The 19049-nt window shown below is 28.5% G+C and overlaps 4 protein-coding genes across 7 annotated transcripts; 1 reads left to right on the plus strand and 3 right to left on the minus strand.

Moving 5' to 3' along the window:
- Nucleotides 1–183: 183 nt before the first annotated feature.
- Nucleotides 184–3298, minus strand: LOC149892548 (uncharacterized). 2 transcript variants are annotated; one of them, XM_090079901.1, is made up of 6 exons: nucleotides 3150–3298; nucleotides 2914–2939; nucleotides 1610–1697; nucleotides 1330–1515; nucleotides 774–937; nucleotides 184–396 (listed from the first exon to the last, which is right to left on the minus strand). In XM_090079901.1, the coding sequence occupies exons 1-6, from the start codon at nucleotides 3217–3219 to the stop codon at nucleotides 238–240; spliced, it is 693 nt and encodes a 230-aa protein (XP_089936027.1). In that variant the 5' UTR covers nucleotides 3220–3298; the 3' UTR covers nucleotides 184–237. The 2 variants fall into 2 exon arrangements, with proteins under 2 accessions (XP_089936027.1, XP_089936028.1); XM_090079902.1 differs by lacking the exons at nucleotides 2914–2939; nucleotides 3150–3298 and adding an exon at nucleotides 2082–2202.
- A 2938-nt stretch (nucleotides 3299–6236) lies between these two features.
- LOC149892549 (uncharacterized) lies at nucleotides 6237–11091 on the minus strand. Of its 3 annotated transcripts, XM_090079897.1 has the most exons (3): nucleotides 10919–10943; nucleotides 9064–9144; nucleotides 6237–7083 (listed from the first exon to the last, which is right to left on the minus strand). In XM_090079897.1, the coding sequence occupies exons 2-3, from the start codon at nucleotides 9069–9071 to the stop codon at nucleotides 6300–6302; spliced, it is 792 nt and encodes a 263-aa protein (XP_089936023.1). In that variant the 5' UTR covers nucleotides 9072–9144; nucleotides 10919–10943; the 3' UTR covers nucleotides 6237–6299. The 3 variants fall into 3 exon arrangements, with proteins under 3 accessions (XP_089936023.1, XP_089936024.1, XP_089936026.1); XM_090079898.1 differs by lacking the exon at nucleotides 9064–9144 and having other exon boundaries at nucleotides 10919–11091; XM_090079900.1 differs by lacking the exons at nucleotides 9064–9144; nucleotides 10919–10943 and adding an exon at nucleotides 7267–7400.
- A 1063-nt stretch (nucleotides 11092–12154) lies between these two features.
- On the plus strand, nucleotides 12155–14723 carry LOC149892550 (uncharacterized). Its single transcript, XM_090079903.1, has 7 exons — nucleotides 12155–12317; nucleotides 12409–12437; nucleotides 12693–12777; nucleotides 13544–13600; nucleotides 13697–13891; nucleotides 14015–14178; nucleotides 14417–14723. Exons 1-7 carry the CDS (start codon nucleotides 12269–12271, stop codon nucleotides 14507–14509), a joined length of 672 nt encoding a protein of 223 aa, XP_089936029.1. The 5' UTR covers nucleotides 12155–12268; the 3' UTR covers nucleotides 14510–14723.
- Nucleotides 14724–15352: 629 nt separating this feature from the next.
- LOC145188628 (5-hydroxytryptamine receptor 1B-like) lies at nucleotides 15353–17895 on the minus strand. The gene has a single exon (XM_080065106.2). It carries the CDS (start codon nucleotides 16987–16989, stop codon nucleotides 16018–16020), a length of 972 nt encoding a protein of 323 aa, XP_079921232.2. The 5' UTR covers nucleotides 16990–17895; the 3' UTR covers nucleotides 15353–16017.
- Nucleotides 17896–19049: the final 1154 nt, after the last annotated feature.

Raw genomic sequence — 19049 nt, forward strand, 5'->3', positions numbered from 1 at the left:
AGCAACTGTTGTATATAAACCCGTAAAAATGGTTGATATAATATACTGGTTGAATTGGTTTCTAAATTCATTTTAAAAAGTATGAATCTCCAGTATTTAATGCAGGGTTTGTTTGATCTCAAAAAGTTTGTTTCTTGGGATCAAGCTTGCTGTTACTCTTAGTCATAAAAAGAAAACAAAATCTTTTCTTAAAATCTTTATTTTTACATACTTACATAAAACACTTTTTCTTTCTTTCTATATATTACATAAACAATTATCCTTATCTAACTTCTTTCCATTTGGGCAACATTCTATTAGGCACTCGCATAGGCATTTGTCTTTATTCCACGTTTTCCCGTTCTTGCATATCGGCGACTGTTCGCTGCATGTACATCCACACTCAATATTTGACCACTAAACATTTGCTCGTTACTTCATTATGAACGTTATTAAATGATTTTCATGAGAAAAATTATTACTACATGACACTAAGAATCGTGACAGAATTTAAAAAAATGAATAATAGACAAAATATGATTCATGTAAATGGCACAAAATATATTCCACGTCTGTAAAGACAAGCTATGTATCATGTAAGGTACTACGGTTAGGATTTCTTAAATTGCACACTTCCAAATGTAAAGTTTAACAAAAGCACAAAAAAGATTTGGCTTGTAATTTTAATACTTTTGCGCGGTTATAACGGACATGGGAGCGGATATTTTCTGTATTTAAAATAACATGAAATGTATATGTATATATATAAATAAAAAAAAAATCTTTCTTGCTACCTGTTTGTTTAAAGGACAAGCTTTAGGTTTTTTTGAACATTTACATATACAGTTTAGTGCATCGTATGTTTGTGAAGCCGAGCAATGTTCTTGTTTGATTTTGCATTCGCACGTGCACGATTCATGATTTAAATAATCCACTTTATAAACATCAATCCTATTGTCTAAGCATAAATTAAAAAAAAATAAATAATAAAACAATAGCAATTCGATTTTAATTTCGTTCATAAAGGAACATTAATAGTATAAAATTGTAATCCGTGTATGTCTAGGTTAACAGAAGAGCTTATATTTAACAGGAGAATTCTATTTAAGATTCGTTGTAATTGAGAGCATGGTGATAAGTTATATTGCTTTTTTTTTTTTTCGAATTAAGTTGTTGACCTGTGGCTTGCGATGTTTTTTATCTTGACGAATCGAATTTTATTTAAATCTGCATACTTAATTTTTTTTTTTTTTTTTTTTTTTTTCTTTTTTTTTTTTTTGTGGGTTACGAGACAAGAGATTGCCCGTAAACCATTGGTATACATTGTTAGTTTAAACTTCAAATATTTACCCAGAAACCTATGTACGTTTGCGGATTTCGATAAAACTGTAACTGGAACGCATTTATGAGAAGGGTGGCACCAACCAATGCACCTTCTGACGGGAATAAAATTCGGAATTAGATAAAAATTGACGGAATCACTACTTGAAGGAATCTCTTCAACAACGTTCCGTGGTTCACAGCAAACTTCATCTTCTAAAAATTTAAGACACTCACCATTAAAAATCACGATTACTGTCAAAATCTGGTTAAAATCATTTAATTTAGCAATGGAGTCAGCAACAGTTACGTGAAATGAGAGTTCCAACTTCGGAGTCTTTTATGAATTGTTTTTCATATTTCATTCTGAGAAGTTTTTCCCAAATAATTCTTGAGATCTAAAATAGAAGGAAAAATTTTTGAATGAAAAAAATTATTCACTTAAAATAACCTATTTGAGAAATATTTTTAGTCATTAATAGCGCAGTTTTTATTTGTTCTTGGTTGTCCGATTTTTTAAATAATTCTATAGATATTTTAAAGAATTTAGTTATAAGTCCACACAAGAACAAAGTAACCGCCAGGTTCAATCGTATGAAACTCGACCGAGAACTTTTTTATATATAAGGTGCTAATGTTAACACTTTCAAAGGTTTAACTTGAAGATGATATGATTTTATAAATATTTTCAGATAAAATTATACACTTCAGAAAAATTAATTTTAGCGCCAGAAATAGCTGTAAGTAACCTAAAACATTTTCGATACTTTATTTACATTTACCCCAGTTTCAAAATATCAAAACTGCGAACCAAGACCTATGACAAAATATATTTCAAAGTGTCTGTTTTTCTTTCTGGAAATTTGACGAACAACGAATACCATCCATCTGTTCTTATGCTAGAGCTTTCAAAAAACAACACAGGAGCTGGTTTCCACTCTTTATAAATGTTTAAGAAATAACTACGGATAGAACCTAAAACTCTGTTGACATTAAAAAGTAAATAAATTTGGTAAGATTTTATTTATGCTTAGAAAACATTCAATTTTGTGCCAGATTTTGTGAAATTGCATGGTTTAGATTTTTAACAATCTTTTTCACAAATTTAATGTAGTGTTGAGGTTCTTTTCTTAAAATAGTAATCAATATTTTTGTTTGTGAAGAGAGAATTGATTCAAATTTTAATCTGAACAACGGTGAACAACAGTTGCAATTTCTAGCTGTCATTAAAGATATTCTAAATCTAATTATAGCTTAAGGAAAATTATTTGGATTTGAATTTTCAAGATTTCAAAGATCTAAGCATGCTGAAAAAGATCTTGACATAGTGTTTTAATTTGCTCATTTTTGCTTAACTTGTAAATAAACTAGAAAATGATCAACTTCCACTTTTTAAACACACTGAAATGCTATTTGCAAAGTATAAAAAAAAAAATTGCATAAACATTTAAAGCTTTGGAAAGCTTTAAAACATTTTCAATCTGAGAACTTTGACACTCTCACTCTTAATTTGAAATTGTGTAAGAAAAAAAAAAAAATTAAATATAATTAATTAAATATAATATTTTTTCTTCTTTTCTGTATTAACTAACGAAATGAAAAAAAAGTACTCACTCTATCAGTTGCATCCGCATTTGTATCTACAAGAAGAAAAAGATTATAATAGATTTATTGTCGTTATGGTCTTCCTCGTCCACCATCGTCTGCCGCCGTCATCATACTTATCATTATGATCAAAATCATAAGATATTTAAATTTAAACTTAATAAGCATTTTCTTGTTGAAAAAAAAAAGTTAAAGCAAGAATGGCATTAGTTTTTATAAATGAAAATTGACTGCACTATACTTACCGGTCATAAATATTAAAAATATAAATGACAGAAAGATTGATTGCCTTGCCATATAAAACTTTACGCGCATTTTAACTGAAACAATATAATCTTAGAAAGCATCATGTAATTTTTTTTTTTTTTTTTTTTATCAAAGTTGTCAAAATTCTTAGGTAATTAAAAGACGCTTAAAGATCATTTAAATCTTGAAATGAAACAGGGGGTAAAGTGCCTTAATCTTACTAATATAAATTACGATCGAAAACTATAACTATTGTATTGTAGTTTGAAATTTCTTATATAACATGATATAAAACCAGCTCCTATAAAAAGTCTAAAGTTTTATTATTTAGATATATCAAACTTTATTTTGATTGTAATCAAAAGTAATTGAATTAAAATTTTTTACAAAAAAACCTTTTGAAAGCAAATCTAGATAATTAGAAAAGTTTATTAAAGTTCTTTAATTGTTAAACCGTCGTAATGACATTAGGTCACATGGATTTGAGGGGCAAATAAAAAGGGCAATTACAAGTTTTAACAAAACGGTTGGAATTGTTCTCAAATCAAGAAACAGCAAAAGTTTAATATTAAAGAGCAAATGGTTCCTAAATTCAGGTTTCTCCGATTCAAAATAATTTTTATATTTTTTAGTATTAAATCTTTCGTGATAAAAATTTTTATTTGATAAAAAATCAAAAAAGGGTTATTAGAGAAAATCAGAGGACTGGGAAGGAAAAGGGAGGAGGAAATATACACTCGCTGCTTCCTCAGTTCTTACAGCACTGCGTCAGAGTATTTTTCCGAACAAGCAGCCAATTTTTTAAGCGTTAACTTTGATTTACACAAAATCAATCAAGTACTCAAAAAAAAAAAGGCTCATATTAGAAGTACTTCGAGGATTGAATAATGAGATGATACAAGAGCATTATACAAATAACAATTATTCGAGAAAAATAAAAACTACCTTTTTATTAAGCCGTATTTCATATATATATCTTCTTCTTCCTTGTAGTCATGTTCCATTCGATGTGGAGTCCGCATGTTTAAATGCCGTCTTCCATTTTGCTCGGTCTAGGCCATTTCCAGGGGTGACTCCTGGTTGAGTAGAATTTCTGGAAGACATGTTTATAAGTTGCAACTAAAAAGACCTTGACCGATGCGTCGCTCCGCCTGTCGTCAATGACCGTCCACCGTATGTATTTACTATTGTGAAGAAAGCTTTCTTACACAGTAATGTTCTAGAATTTTTCTAATAATTCATACTATTCCCCTATCACTGTCAGTTTTTCACCTGTTTAATAAAAAATGAAGTAAACATTTGTTTAATGCAATTATCACACCTATCCAAAATTGGTCCCAACCTCAACTTTAAGGACCAAAAAACGAACAATGGGGCATTCAAAAAATACATACATGCAAACATAAAATGATTTCCTTTTGAAAAAATTATTGTATGGTGGTGTTATGGTGTTTATTACTTTTTCTTCAAATTGCTGTTGAGATTTTTTTATTTAGTACTTAAAAAATACGATATATACTTCTGAATAAATTTATGTAAACTTCATAAATGAACATTGCCTGGGTTTTTAGGGTGACTGAAACTTGGAGTTGAAGATATAAATTCTTAAGTCTTAAATATGTTGAACATATGCAGTACCTAATGTCATTCCAAAGCAGGAGCTAATAACACTAAATAAAATGTTGGAATGTCTTAACAAAGCCAAGCAAATGGTCTATCTTTTCTCTTTTCACAATTCTTTGCAAAACAACCATATTCTTCATAAACTTATGACAATCATTTCTAACAAACTCTGGAAAGCTACTGGTATTAATTTGAACTTGTCCAAAGTAGTTAGACAGGTTCTTGATATGCACTGAGCTCTGGAGGGACCTGGAGTTATAGTTAAAGCTTTGACACTTTCTCAGCTCAGCCTAATTGTGCCCTTTGGAGAAGATACCTTTTGAATTATTACAGAGGAAGCAATTTCCTCAACAATTGCTATCATTTTCTTTACGTTTTCTAACTTGGTGCCTTGTGAAAAATGATGTGTTTCTCTTCTTTTGACTACACTAAGACAGTTTGAGCATAGTTTATCAAAGCTACTTGATGATTCTTTAAAGTCTTAATCCGTTGAAAAAGTGAGCTTTGAAGAATGTCCTTTTAGTTGGCCAACCTGGTAAATTAAACAATTAAAAGAATCAAATCATGTGGTCTTTGGTCTAATAATCACTTTGTTATAGTCATGTAGCTTGGGAAAAAACATGTTTTTATCCCCCTCGTAGTGCTTTTAACTTATCACTCTGCAGGATATCTATATGCCCAAAATAGAACTCTATCATCCTTGAAATCAATGGAATTTCAAGAAAAAAAAACTAGCATTCTTTTCTTAATGAAATCAGTAAAATGCCTGTCACATTGTGAAAAAGTCTTCAACATCTTTATTAGATGGAGAATTTCAAAACTTTGATAAAATTTTGATAACATGCTATGTACCAGTCATTTATAACAAATTATGAATATTAAGCATGCATAAATACATTTTAAAAAATTACATTTTAAATGTAAAGGTAATTACAGCAAGGAAGAAAAACTACTGATTTTTCAAGAGCAAAGATTATTTAAGGGCAAATGGTGCAGAGAAAAGGATAACAGAATAACAAGAATTTTTTTTACATCTGATTTAAATTATTTTAAATGTATCCCCTCAGATAATCAGGTTAATAATTAATTTTTACTCAATTTTTGTTGCTTAAAAGGAAGATCCGGTTTAAGCAAATGCAAAAATTTATCAGTTAAGAGTATTTTTTAAGTTAAAAGCCTCATTTCGTATATGAAGTCAGAATATACATTAGAGGCCAGAAATAGATGGGATTTTTACATTATGCAGTTGTAAGTACAACTCATTGAGTTTCCTTACTTTATTTTAAGATTTTTCTAAACTCTAAAAGGTTACACAAAAACTGTAAAGATTAAAATTTCGTACATAATTCAATAGGTTTATGTCTAAAATCCATTACTCCGAAGATCCTGTTTTACAACTGCTTGCAAAGAAAGATAAAATTTCAGATATAGAAAATAGTTGTAGAAAACCAGAGTAGAAGTAATTTAAAACAAATTTTTGTATTTTTAAAATAGTCTTTGGAAAAAAATCTGTTCTTTAGAAACCTTTACAACTCCTTTACTATTACCTCACACAAGATAAGTTTGTCAGCTGTTTTTTTATCGCCGATCTCCACATATTTCCCTCGCAAGTTGCATGTTAGTTTTTTAGATACTATTCCTGTTAAAGATCCGCACACGGTGTATTTCCCTTCCGCGTTACCTATTTTTAGTTTAAATCCCGCAAGTCTGCTTGTTTCTTTACTGTTGACAGTTATTACCGTTACAGTATTGATAATAGTTTCTTTAGCTAGCGTCAGCCTCCACCAAGAACCTAATGATTCCTCTGTTACTGCACAAAAGTCAGTATCATTGTTAATGACTAATTCATCTATCGCACGAAATGCATAAGTTGAACTCATGTTGTAAGTGGAGGATTGTTCTACAAACGAAAATTTTGCTGTTGTTAATAACGGTGTTGTTGAAGCTGTAGTAGTAACTACTGTTGGAGGTGGTGGTGTTATTACTACTGTTGGAGGTGGTGGTGTTACTAGGGTAACTTTAAAGTTATTTGAATAATTTGAAGTGATGAACAGCCATCCGTTACGAACTTGAAATTGCAATGATGCGGTCAATATTAATTCGCATATATTTTTATTAACATGGTAGTTGACAGATTTACAAGATTTTGTTGCGGTACAACGGTGAATGCAAGTGAGCTTTGATACATTTTCAACTGGAGGTAAAATATTGCTACCAATACTATACGAGTTTAAGTACAATTGGTTAAAAACTGCCGTTATGGAATCAGCGTATACATAAGTCATTAAGGAACGCCATAACAACAAAAATCTAAACGAAAATAAACCGTTATTATTGCCTTATGACGTCTAGAAAAGATAAAGAAATTTTTTAACACAACTAAAAGCAGGAACACTTTAAGGGGTTTGAAAGTATGATAAAAGTTCTTTATTTCGACGCATTTTACATGGTTTTAAAAGACAGAATTTAGTATAGACATGCGAATTGACTTACTGGCTCTAGTTTAATTTTAACATTGATCTAATCATTGTTTTCTTTCAAGGCTTTAACATAGAAACTTAAAACTTTAAAGAACTCTAAAGAAAAAGAACAGCTTGTTTACTTTATCGACGCAGCATCGAGAAATCCAACAAAACGATTATTTAAATTAACATTAACATGTTTTCACATAATTAACTCTTTCACATAATTAACTCTTTCACATAATTAACTCTGATATTAACTCTGCTTAACATTAGTTCTAAATAGCATAAAGGTAAATACATTCTTTATCTTGCTCTTTAAGCTTAGAGTTCAAGCTTCAAAAGCTATCGAACTATGATAAATAAATAATAGCTATGATACTATGATACTATGATAAATAAACTATGATAAATAAATAACTATGATAAATAACTATGATAATAATAAATAACTATGATAAATAAATAAAAGCTAGTGAAATCCTTTATGCTCGTGATCGGTTCGGCTCATTTCAGACGTGCATTACTTAAAGTTGTTCAGTTGAAATGGAAATTTGATGGAGTTAAGTCAAAAATATATGAAGTAGATTGAAAGTTGAAAATGTCGATAAAAGTTCAAACTTATAGGTTGAAAGTTTTTATAAGTTACAAATTAGATTATATTGTCGGTTTAAAAATATGTTGATTAAACTACGACGGCCTAAAATTTATTATGGTTCATTTTGTTATCTTTTTGTGTATGTGGCTTTGGTTAATTTCAATTGATGTAGTTTTTATGGGCAATGATTCTTTAGGTCAGGTACCACAATAATAGCTCACTTCAATTATAACTTTTAAAATCTTTTGATAATCAACCGTTTGAGTAACATTTTGATAGAATAGAAAGCATATATTTGTTAATAACAGCACTGATAAGAGAAAATCCCCATCAGAAAAAATATATAATTTCATCCATGCATATCTCAAAAAAAAAAAAAAAATTAAAATTAACAACAAGAACAAGATGAGGCGACTCTCCTAATTTGGAGAGTCGCCTGACGTTTTTCAATTTATATCGGTATATATAAACTCCTGCGCATCGAAACTATGACAATACGATAATATTTCAATACGATATTGATTATCGTCAATGTTATAGTTATAGTTACGATAAGTTATAGTAACTATATTTAAGATATTATCGTAACTATATTTAAGTTATCTTAGTTTCGATACGCAGTAGCTTAGGTATATCAGTAATTAGAGGCGCATCTAAATTTAGTCAAAAATGAGAGATTTTTAACTTAAAAATTATAATTTAACAGCAACAAAGATCAACCTGCTATATAGAACAGTTATATCAAGCAGTTAAAAAACTGTAGAACTAACATTCTGCAAATTTTTAATTGTAGATTGCGAATGCTCAGAATAAAATTTTCTGACAAATTTTAAACCGCTATGATTTATAACGGACCATTTAGTTTTGTAAGTCATGAAATTCCATTTTGAAATTTATAATAGACTAGAATCTAATTGACACTCGCATTTATAAATTAAATCTTTATTTGCAAATGAGCTATTAAAAAAAACTAGTAAATATATATGGATATGGTATGGATATGGGGGGTTTTCAACTTTATATTAGGCCGAAAAATAACTTGGAAATTCCATATCCAGTACATTACTGAAAAAAGAAATTGATGCATAAATGTTAATACTAAAAAATGCTAATGATAATATCAAATAGTAATATTACTAGTAATGTTACATGGGTACAAATGTAATACTTAATTTTAGTAAGTTTTCAACATCGAAATGAGAAAGTTTAAATATTTTTGGCGCTACTTACAAGTTCATGTTTCTAAAAGGATTTCCTTTGCCCACAGAAATTAGTCAAAAAGCAAACCAGCTAAAAAAGCATATTTTTCACCTGTTGCAAAAAAAATTTATAAAACTATTTTGATTAAATTATTGCTATTAATAGAAGTAAAATTTGAATATTATTAGTTCTAAAGAATAGAAATTATTCTTGATAAAAAAACATAATGGGCGCTTTAACAATAATCATAATAAAAAAACAGAAGGCATTATTATTTCTTGTGAGAAGCTATTATTTTGATAATCAGAATAATATCTAAGCCTTGACTTATATTTTAAAAGATATTTTACTATTTTAAAAGATTGGAATTTGAGATTGGTAATTCAAACTTATGTACGTAATTTTGCGATCAAAACATTCCGGAAGATCAGTTTTTTTCAGCAACTTTGAATTTTCAAAACTCTGATTAAAGTTTTCAAAATATTTTGAAATCTTTAGTTCTAATTCATAATAACACATTTTAAAAACATTTTTTTTTTTAATTTTTGTCATTTAAAGATAAAATTTTTATGTTTAAACGTCATAATTTTTAAGTATCAAAATTATATAAAAAATGCATTGCATATTTAAAAATAAATATAAAATGATGCAAAAAATTATTATCTAGTATGTATGTATGTATGTATGTATGTATGTATGTATGTATGTATGTATGTATGTATGTATGTATGTATGTATGTATGTATGTATGTATGTATGTATGTATGTATGTATGTATGTATGTATGTATGTATGTATGTATGTATGTATGTATGTATGTATGTATGTATGTATGTATGTATGTATGTATGTATGTATGTATGTATGTATGTATGTATGTATGTATGTATGTATGTATGTATGTATGTATGTATGTATGTATGTATGTATGTATGTATGTATGTATGTATGTATGTATGTATGTATGTATGTATGTATGTATGTATGTATGTATGTATGTATGTATGTATGTATGTATGTATGTATGTATGTATGTATGTATGTATGTATGTATGTATGTATGTATGTATGTATGTATGTATGTATGTATGTATGTATGTATGTATTAATTGAGAAATATTTATATACAAATGATAAAGTGCGGTTTAATCCTAGTATTTTAAGCTGAAATATTGTAAATAAATCGGGTTTTATTGTTAGTATGAGGAAGGGGGGGAAGAAGATTTGTAGAATCTCGGGAACATACCTTCAAAATTATTATTTTAAGAAACTTAAACAATTTCTGTTTCAGGTGTTAGTGCCTTTAATGAATTAAAATTTGAGCTTTATCAGAAAATGCTAAAAAAAATCCAAAAGAAAAACTACAACAATTTTTTTTCTCATGATTCATACGAGAATAAAAAAAAACTAAAAATAGACAACTAAGAATGTGGTATTAACAAGGTGTGTATTTTCTGTGGGTTTTTCAATTTCTTTTGAGTAAAAGCAGGTCTAGTTGTACAGTTTTCAAATAAATTGAATTAAAATTTTTTTTAGAAAAAAGTTTTCATATATTTTTCTAGATTTATTAAGAAACATCCGCTCGACTGGAATATATAAATTTTATTTTACAATTTTATTTAGTTTTTAAGTTACAAACATTTAAAATAATGTAAAGAAATGTTCAATTATACAATGATTGTCTTTTTAAGTTAAACGTGTTAATTAACTATACAATTAAAGTTATACAATTAGTAGAAATAAAGCAATTAAATAGATTAGCTAATACAACTAACTACAAAGATTAGGAGCTAAAGTCAATATCACTCTACATTTTTTGTACAAAAGAACTCATCGCCAAGCTTACATTTTTAAAGTAAAGTATATCAAACACATGCAATTTTACCTGCAGTTCTCTCGCTTAATCTATGTTTCTAACGCTTGATAAAAACATAGTTCCAAGCATTTCCTGATTTACCATTCGTAAATAAATGAGTTTATTTCATAAGTTCTAATTAACCAAAAAGTTCAAGCACTTGTGTTTGCGGATTCTACCAATACCCCGATCAACAAGTTTGGCATTTCAACTAATGTAAATTCAGTAAAAGTACTAAAAATGACGACTGTTCCAGTACCAATAGAGCTTGCAGGGTTTTTTACCCTGAATGAATAAGTTGCCTTTGGAATGCCATACATAAATCATGATTTATATAATGATAAGTCAGCATATTTTATTTGTGCAATTGCAGCATAACTCGTCAGTTTAATTCCTTATTTTTTTGTTTATCATTTTGTGCATCACTTTTTATTGACTGAAACAAAGTGAGTAATTGTTTTTTTAAGTTATTAATTTACGTGGTTGACTCATATTTATATAAGGACTAGATGTGCAATTAACTCTAGTTAATAATGAGTGAAATAATTATATAAATAAGTAAAATAACTGGTGCATTCAATTAAGCAGGAAATCTTTTTATTTCAGTTTTTTGTCCATAACTTTCTTCCGGAACTAGCAAATTCTGAAAATACGATCAGAATATTTACCACATATTCGACAGAATTTTAACCACAAAACTACAATTTATGTTTAGCGCTGAAAGTTTTTTTTATCTGCAAAACTGGGAAGTCTAATAGTGAATAAAATTTAAAATAATTTACTCATAGTAAATCATTTTAACTGCTCTTAAAAAAGCTAAAATAATTAAAAAATATTTGTAAAAAGTTCTTTCTTAAGCTTACAAAAGTTTCCTAGCAACTAAAACTCTTCTTCGGCAGCTTTATTTAACTTGCTCTTAACGTTTTTGTTTGTTTTCTTATTTAGTTTACCAACATTTCTGAAGGTCTTGAGGTTTACCATTAGTAACATACTTGTTCGTTTCTCGATGATCAATCAAAAAGCAAAAAAATATTTAGCGTAATATATTTAGAGGTCTCTTTTACAAGTACACAAAGTGCTTATGAAACATGACAAAAAATTAAAAAATGACAAACGCTTTAAAAAAAAAATCATGCATAAAAATTAGTAATGATACATTATGATATTTTTTTGGAGTGAGCCCTTGCTTTAAAAAAATGACCTCGTCTATTTGGTTAATGAAGTAACCGATTAGTATAAAATTGCAGATAATCTTTGTCTGTTGTTTAAATGTGAATTGAAATCTCTTATATGTTCATCTGGGTAAATATTGTAACGGCCAATAACCATTAAATGTGAATTTTTAAAACAGCGTTATCGGTCATCGTATCACTGTTAGAAATGAATGTTGGAAATGGAGTAGTATTGTTTGTGATTATTTTTGCCGCAGGTCACAATTTTAAAATCCTCTTATTGATTTGAAGATGAGAGAAACTTTTTATTTATTTATTGTTTTTGTTTGTTTTTTTTACTTATTTTAGCAATCAGCCGGTTAGAATCCAACCAAACAGTAAGTATGAATTCGAATTAGCCAATCATTTTGTAAAGTGTAAACCAAATGAACCCAACTCTTTATGTTTGGCTTGTTGAAAGATGGATTTCGGTGCAAAAATCAAACAAAACTTCATAAATATTATTTAAATAAATCAAGTTGGTCGAAGGAACAAACCGCTTTCTTTTTAAAAATTTTATTTTCTGTATTTGTTTTTATGTCTTTGTGTCGCGATTCTTATTAAAAAGCTTCCCTATTAAAATCTTCCTGTAGATTTCCAGGCTTATAATCCAGAAATTAAACCGAGTTAAAACAATGGCGCAATTCTTGGAAGAGTTTGACATTGAAACGTCAGGATGTAAGGAAAAGATTTAAAATGTGTTTTCTTTATATTTATATTTCTTTATAATTGTTTTAACACGTCTGCGCTGTTATGATTTACGGTCTAAAAATTGAATAAATACAATTTAACTCTGGAAAAGTTTTTCAATACTTTTTTGCTTTATTCTTTGATTTATTTTTTTAATTAAATTTTTTTGGATCCAAATAAAAGTTAGTAACTTCAAAAAAATATTAGCAAAGTGTAAATAAAGAAAAAGTAAATTTTCTTGCACATGCAATTATTTTAGTTGATTATATACGTAAAAACTGTTAAGCCTTAAAAATAAGTATTGATAAGGAAAAAAGTTTATATTGGTGTGGAGAAGTAATCCGTTTTAAAAACAAAAAACTATCAAGAGGATTGCAAAAAAAAAAAAAAAAAAAAAAAATTGAAAACCAACCAATATGCCAAAATCTTAGAAATTCTAAAATAATGTCTCATAAATATTTGCTTTTCTTGAATTAAATTCACATGTTAACGCAATAGCCATTGAAATTTCTATCTTTGTAATGTTTTTAATTTAAATTATTTTTCATTAAATTAACGTCTTTACGGCATTTAAACGAATGATATTGTTAAACGTATTAACATTAACTGTTATGATCATCAATGTAATGAATTCAAACCCGTAATCAACTAAATTTATTCGCAGTTACGTAATTAAAATTATGCAAATTTATACCACATTAAGTGAACATTTTGCTCACTTAATACGGTGTAGCAAGTTTAAATATTTCTTTAGATTCTTACACATTGACACAAGATATGATTGAAGAAGAGGATGGAGAAACGAGTCCTAGTATGATGTTCTTTCCAAACTATGTGCTTGTAAACATGTTTCTCTATGTACCTATTAAGATCATATCACTATTTAAACAGTTTTCCATTATTTTAGTGGATGATATTTTAACGTGTCAGCCAAACCAAAAGTTTGAACCAATTCCTAAGGAAACTACAGATCCATTTATGTTTTATCCCCCTTGCATACAAGTCAACAGATGCGATGGCTGTTGTAATACTGACTTGATGGAATGTGTGGCGCTGAAAAAGTCTTTACATTCGATTGACGTTTACAAAATACCATCAGATGGTGAGAAAAAATGTTTTTGCAAAACCTAACTAGCAAAATGGCTTTTTTTTTTGGATAAAATAAATACTTGGTATTTAAGTCTCATTTGATTTAGTTTATTTATACCCATGAGGCGTTATTTAGGTAAAAAGCCATACTTGCATCGGGTGGAATACTGGAATCATGATTCTTGTAGCTGTCAATGCAAAACTAAGCAGGAGCATTGTTCTTCAAATCAATCGTATGATCCTAACAATTGCGAGTGCGTATGTAATACAAAGCCAAAAATATGTCCCAACAAAAAACAGGTCTGGGTTGATTTTCAATTAAATATACAAACTTTTAAACCAATGCTTTATTTTTTCACTCATTATGCGGCCTATAACACTTAATCTTTCTTGGATAATGAACGAAATAAAAACATTAAGAAGTGAGCATTAAGAAGTGAACATTAAGAAGTAAAGATTAAGAAGTGAAAATTAAGAAAATGATGAATAAAAATCAAAATTCCATTCTAGCCACATATAAAACTTTTCTTATTTTTAGTGGTCAAACATTAAGTGTGACTGTGTTTGCAGCGATTCAAATCCTTGCACTGGAGGAAGAACTCGGAACAGCAACACTTGTCAATGTGTGTGATAAATAGCAGTTAAAAGCAAAGGAGAAATTTTTTAATCTCAAGATAAAAGTAAAACTTGTAATAGGTTCCTTCAAATCGTCTACTCGTTTACTTATCATTTACATGGATTCAAAATCTTTTACATAGTCTCAAAACTACAAAAGTTTGTAAGAGAGAAAATGAAAGAAATTCATATATTTTGCTCTAATTTATGATTATACCTTAAATGCAAAAGCTTTTGTCCTTGATTTTGAACAAACTTTCTCTGTGATGCATATACCCATTCCCTTTGTTCACATTTATTTTATTTTCATAAATCCTTTCTTAGGGCGAACATAATTTTTGAATGGCCTCTTAGAAATCTTCATTTCTAAATAGAAAGCTTATTTTCTAAATAGAAACCTACATTTTATATCCAAAAGAAATTAAGTTTTATTTTTTGCTGTGTACAGTAGTTTTAATAATCCTTTTTTTGGATCAAAAATAGACATTTTTTTGAATCAAAAATTGTGAACTGAAAACTTTTTAAAACTCATCTTAAATAAGCAACAGATTCTCGGAAGTCTCATATACCACCATCAACTATACTTCGAAAATGTTGTTTTCTATAGGAACTTGTTTTCCAGTCAAACTTTAATATAAAGACATGTTTTTTCGCTTGTCGCAATCGGTCGTTAATATATTATCGAAACATTAATATTAAAAATCTGTGTTGAAAAAAATATTTCCCAGAGGAATAATAAAGCAGTATTTTTTTTCTTAGTTACGCAATCCTGACGAAATAAAAAAATTTGCTTACGTTAAATTGTTTTTGTCGTCGACAACAAAAAAACCTTCAAGGGTTTGTTCCGAAAAAAGAGATCTTGATGCGGTTTTTTAATTCACATATTTCTAACCATATTAAAAACTGTTTATAATATTCCAAAAATAGAGGATTGCATATTTAATGATCGCATGTTTTTTTAAAAGAAAAAACAGAAAAAAGTGTTTGATATTAACAAGTTTTATAACCCACTTTTCACATAACTTAAAAATTTCATGATTAGAGTTTAAAGATTGTTTCAAAATTTTATTTTACTCTTCGATCTTTGATTTTTTTTTTAAAAAAAAACAGCAAACCTCAGGTTATTAACAATGAAAGCTATGTATAATATGTTACAATAGGTGCATTATATTGTTAGGATATAGTACTTTCATAATAATTCAAGAGAAAACCGTCAATAATACGAAAATTGTCACATATAATCTGTTTGATACTTTTACAATTTTATTAAACTTTTATCTCTATCCTGGCGAACATGGCGCATCATTGAGCTATTTAAAGGTTAAAAATTGCGTTTGATTCCTTCAAACCATTTTTAAAAAAGTCCTTTTCCTGACCAATATTTATTTGGTAAATAGATAGATATTAACATAATTTATTATGTAAAAGTGGTATTATCGTGGTTCATACCAATAAGCTATTGCTATTATTATCGATTTGTTGAAAAACATGTTCTCTGTTCCTTTTTAAATTTCCTTGTCTCTCTTAAATCTGTTTCTGGATATTGGGCTTTGATAAGGTTAACTTAAAAATTTTGCGAAAACCTTTCTTTATGTCATTTTGCTTTAAGTAATATATGATAGGGTTTATACAGGAATTAACTTGCATCAGGAAGACTGCACTCAAATAAAATACTTGATGAGCCAAAATGCTATATTCTACTTTTGCCAATTCTAAGATCATCCATACGTTTAAAGGAAAAATGCATGTGAAATAACAACTGATTAAAAACGTTACAGATTTCGCTAAACGCACGTGTTTCTTATGACTTCTTGAATTCTCGTCATGTAAATAAATAACACCCGATTCCGGTGACGTGCTTATTCTACCAGAAGTGTCGTTAATAGGAATAATGTTGTTGCTGAATATATGTGGAACTTCTCTGTGGTGGGAAAACTCAGCTTCCTTTCTACGAATCTCTATGGTTATTAGAAAATAAAAAGTGCCTAAAGCAACCAAAGGGAGGGTGCAGTTAATGATACGCAAAGTAACATATGTTGTCATATTAAACTGTTTAGCAATAGGTATCAATCCAGGAAAAAGCCACGAAAATCCAATTAGCAAGAAAGCCTTTTGTTTTGTCATATACTGATTGTAGTTAGATAGCTTAGTCAGCAGCAAGTATCTGTCATAAGAAACCACTGCTAATGTTAACAAGGATGAACCAACAAGTAAAACGAGTATGTATCCACGTATGAAATGCGCTGTGCAGTTTGATAGCAATTGAGTATCTAAAACTTGTGTTATGGTGATCGGACCAAGTATCGATCCAACAAGCAAGTCAGATACAGAAAGTGACAGTAAAATATAATTAGATGTCGATCTTTTCTTCATTTGAACAATGATGATGATTACTATAATGTTGCAGGCAGTTGCCAAAACTGTTGCAAGAGAAAGAAGGATTGCAAAAAGCGATATATTTGGCAATTGAAGTAATTTTGTACGCCAGCAAATCATATCTTCGTTTTTCTTTTCCCCCTCAAGTTTACGATATTTTTGTAAAAGGTTACAAGCTACATGTAAACAATCAACATTAATTTATATACAATTTTTGTATTTATTTATTTATGTGTAATTCAAAGCTAAAAAACGAACTTTTTTAAAATGAAAACTTTTTGTGATGCAATTTACTTTCGTTTTTATTTGAATAACAACGTCGAAATTGAAAGTTATCATTTTAACGGTTTTTTATTTGCAGATTTTATTTATACATTTTATTTTGCATTTTGTAAAGTTTTAGGAAAACTCTATTGCTTTTCGAAATTAAAATAAGAAGAACGTAAAGAAACAGAGGTTTGAATTAATAATTTATTATTTAATTATGCTGTCAGTTGTTGCTTTTTATTTTTCGTGACGCTCATTGAAGAATGCATTCAAATGACTTTCTAATTTCATCTTCTTCTGACGAATGTTGGCCTTTAAAAGAAATTTGATTCACCAGTAAATTTCGGCGTTGGTTAAAACAAGAACGTAAAGAAACAGGAGTTTGCTTTAATTATTCATTATTTTTAATGATGCTGTCAATTGTTGCTTTTTGTTCTCTGTAACGCTCACTGAGAAGCACATTGAATGATTAACAATATAGCAATGACATTAAAATCACTTCTGATTTAATCTTATTTCTGATAAATATAGAGATTTAAAAGAAACTTGATTTAGGCGTTAGCTGAAGAAGGATTTGAAGTCTTCAAAACAAAATTTTATATTTTATTTGCCAAACAGAAAAAAGTTATTAAAAACAAAATGACAGAGATAAGAGAAAAAGAATCACGAACGTCATTTACTTTACAACGAAACTTCAACAGTTTCTTTCCAGCTTTGTTATTTTTCATTGACTATGTCATTCGTGGTTTTATCATAAACGTTTGTAACTAAACTAAATGGCTAGAAACGGCTGATGGGAGGCAATAGTTTTTAAAGGATTTTACTGGTTGTAAATTTTGTACTTCATTTGCAAAATACAAGCCAACACTAAAACAAGACCTTTAAAAATAATTTTTTGAAAATTGCATTATATAAATAAGTTTAATTATACAATTGTAAATTATTAATTTACCAAAATAATTATTTTTCTCTTGTTAGCATTATTTTAAGTATGTTGCTTTTTTATAGTAAGAAGCCGTATGAGGTAGAAAGTTCATGGAAGAAATCCAAAGTATAACAAAAAATTTGATATGAAAAAGGATTTAAGGCTCATTTTTCATGACATTAACTACATGTGAATTCTTATTCTTGTTAAAACAAACGGGATTGATTTTTTTGTTTTTCACTAAATAATATCTCAAATGCTTATATTCAAGAGAAACTTCCAATTCGCTAACTAAAGTAATGCTTCTTCTTTAAAAGCCAAAACCATTTTAGCAAAAATCAATGTTAATACGGTTTATGTGACACGGGTATTAAAGAACAAGTTAGACTACATGAAAGATGAATAGCTACCAATGTACACAACTTTTTTACATTGGATACACAACAATATGCTTCTTTTGTACCAGTTCTTCATCCATCTCTGCTTTTAATGTCTACTGATACAATAAAATATAATACAAATAAAATGTCTACAGGTACATAAAAATCCCATTCATAAAAAAAAATAGAAGAAAAAAAAGTTCAAAGATACATTCGCAAGATTTCCTTAAGAAACCAAAGAGGCTAATCATTTCAATATTTACAGTGTGTGGCATATATATTTACCCATAAAGTGTTGTGATGCACTTTCAATAAGGTAAAAGTTTTGTTTTGATATTTTAAATCCAATAAAACATATCCGCTGAAACAAAACGCATTGAAATCGTTTCTCTGAAGATGTTTTAAGTAAAAAGTGCTTTATGAAACAGAAAAATTTCTGCAGAAAAACAGTTTTCAATGCATGGAAAATTTATCAGAAGGTGGAATCAACCTTGTGCAATCCAATCCCAGGAAGAAAGCGTTCAGTTAGTACCAAGAGTCATTCAGATCATTAGGAAGAGATTACTGGCAAATCCAATAAGAAGCATGAGAAAAAATGCATAAGAACT

This window comes from Hydra viridissima, unplaced genomic scaffold (assembly GCF_058129835.1).
Source record: "Hydra viridissima isolate aposymbiotic clone 2 unplaced genomic scaffold, HvirCarnegie_v1 scaffold_2, whole genome shotgun sequence".
Taxonomy (NCBI): Eukaryota; Metazoa; Cnidaria; class Hydrozoa; order Anthoathecata; family Hydridae; genus Hydra; species Hydra viridissima.

What these genes read in the sequence shown, in the direction of transcription:
- LOC149892550 (XM_090079903.1), top strand. Translation starts at nt 12,269, where the DNA reads ATGAATGTTGGAAATGGAGTAGTATTGTTTGTGATTATTTTTGCCGCA. An exon ending in TGTGATTATTTTTGCCGCAG is followed by an intron (nt 12,318 to 12,408) that starts GTCACAATTTTA and finishes TACTTATTTTAG; the next exon opens with CAATCAGCCGGTTAGAATCC. An exon ending in TGACATTGAAACGTCAGGAT is followed by an intron (nt 12,778 to 13,543) that starts GTAAGGAAAAGA and finishes ATATTTCTTTAG; the next exon opens with ATTCTTACACATTGACACAA.
- LOC145188628 (XM_080065106.2), bottom strand. Translation starts at nt 16,989, where the DNA reads ATGATTTGCTGGCGTACAAAATTACTTCAATTGCCAAATATATCGCTT.
- LOC149892548 (XM_090079901.1), bottom strand. Translation starts at nt 3,219, where the DNA reads ATGCGCGTAAAGTTTTATATGGCAAGGCAATCAATCTTTCTGTCATTT. An exon ending in ATTTTTAATATTTATGACCG is followed by an intron (nt 2,940 to 3,149) that starts GTAAGTATAGTG and finishes TTCTTCTTGTAG; the next exon opens with ATACAAATGCGGATGCAACT. An exon ending in AAACGTACATAGGTTTCTGG is followed by an intron (nt 938 to 1,329) that starts GTAAATATTTGA and finishes ATTTATGCTTAG; the next exon opens with ACAATAGGATTGATGTTTAT.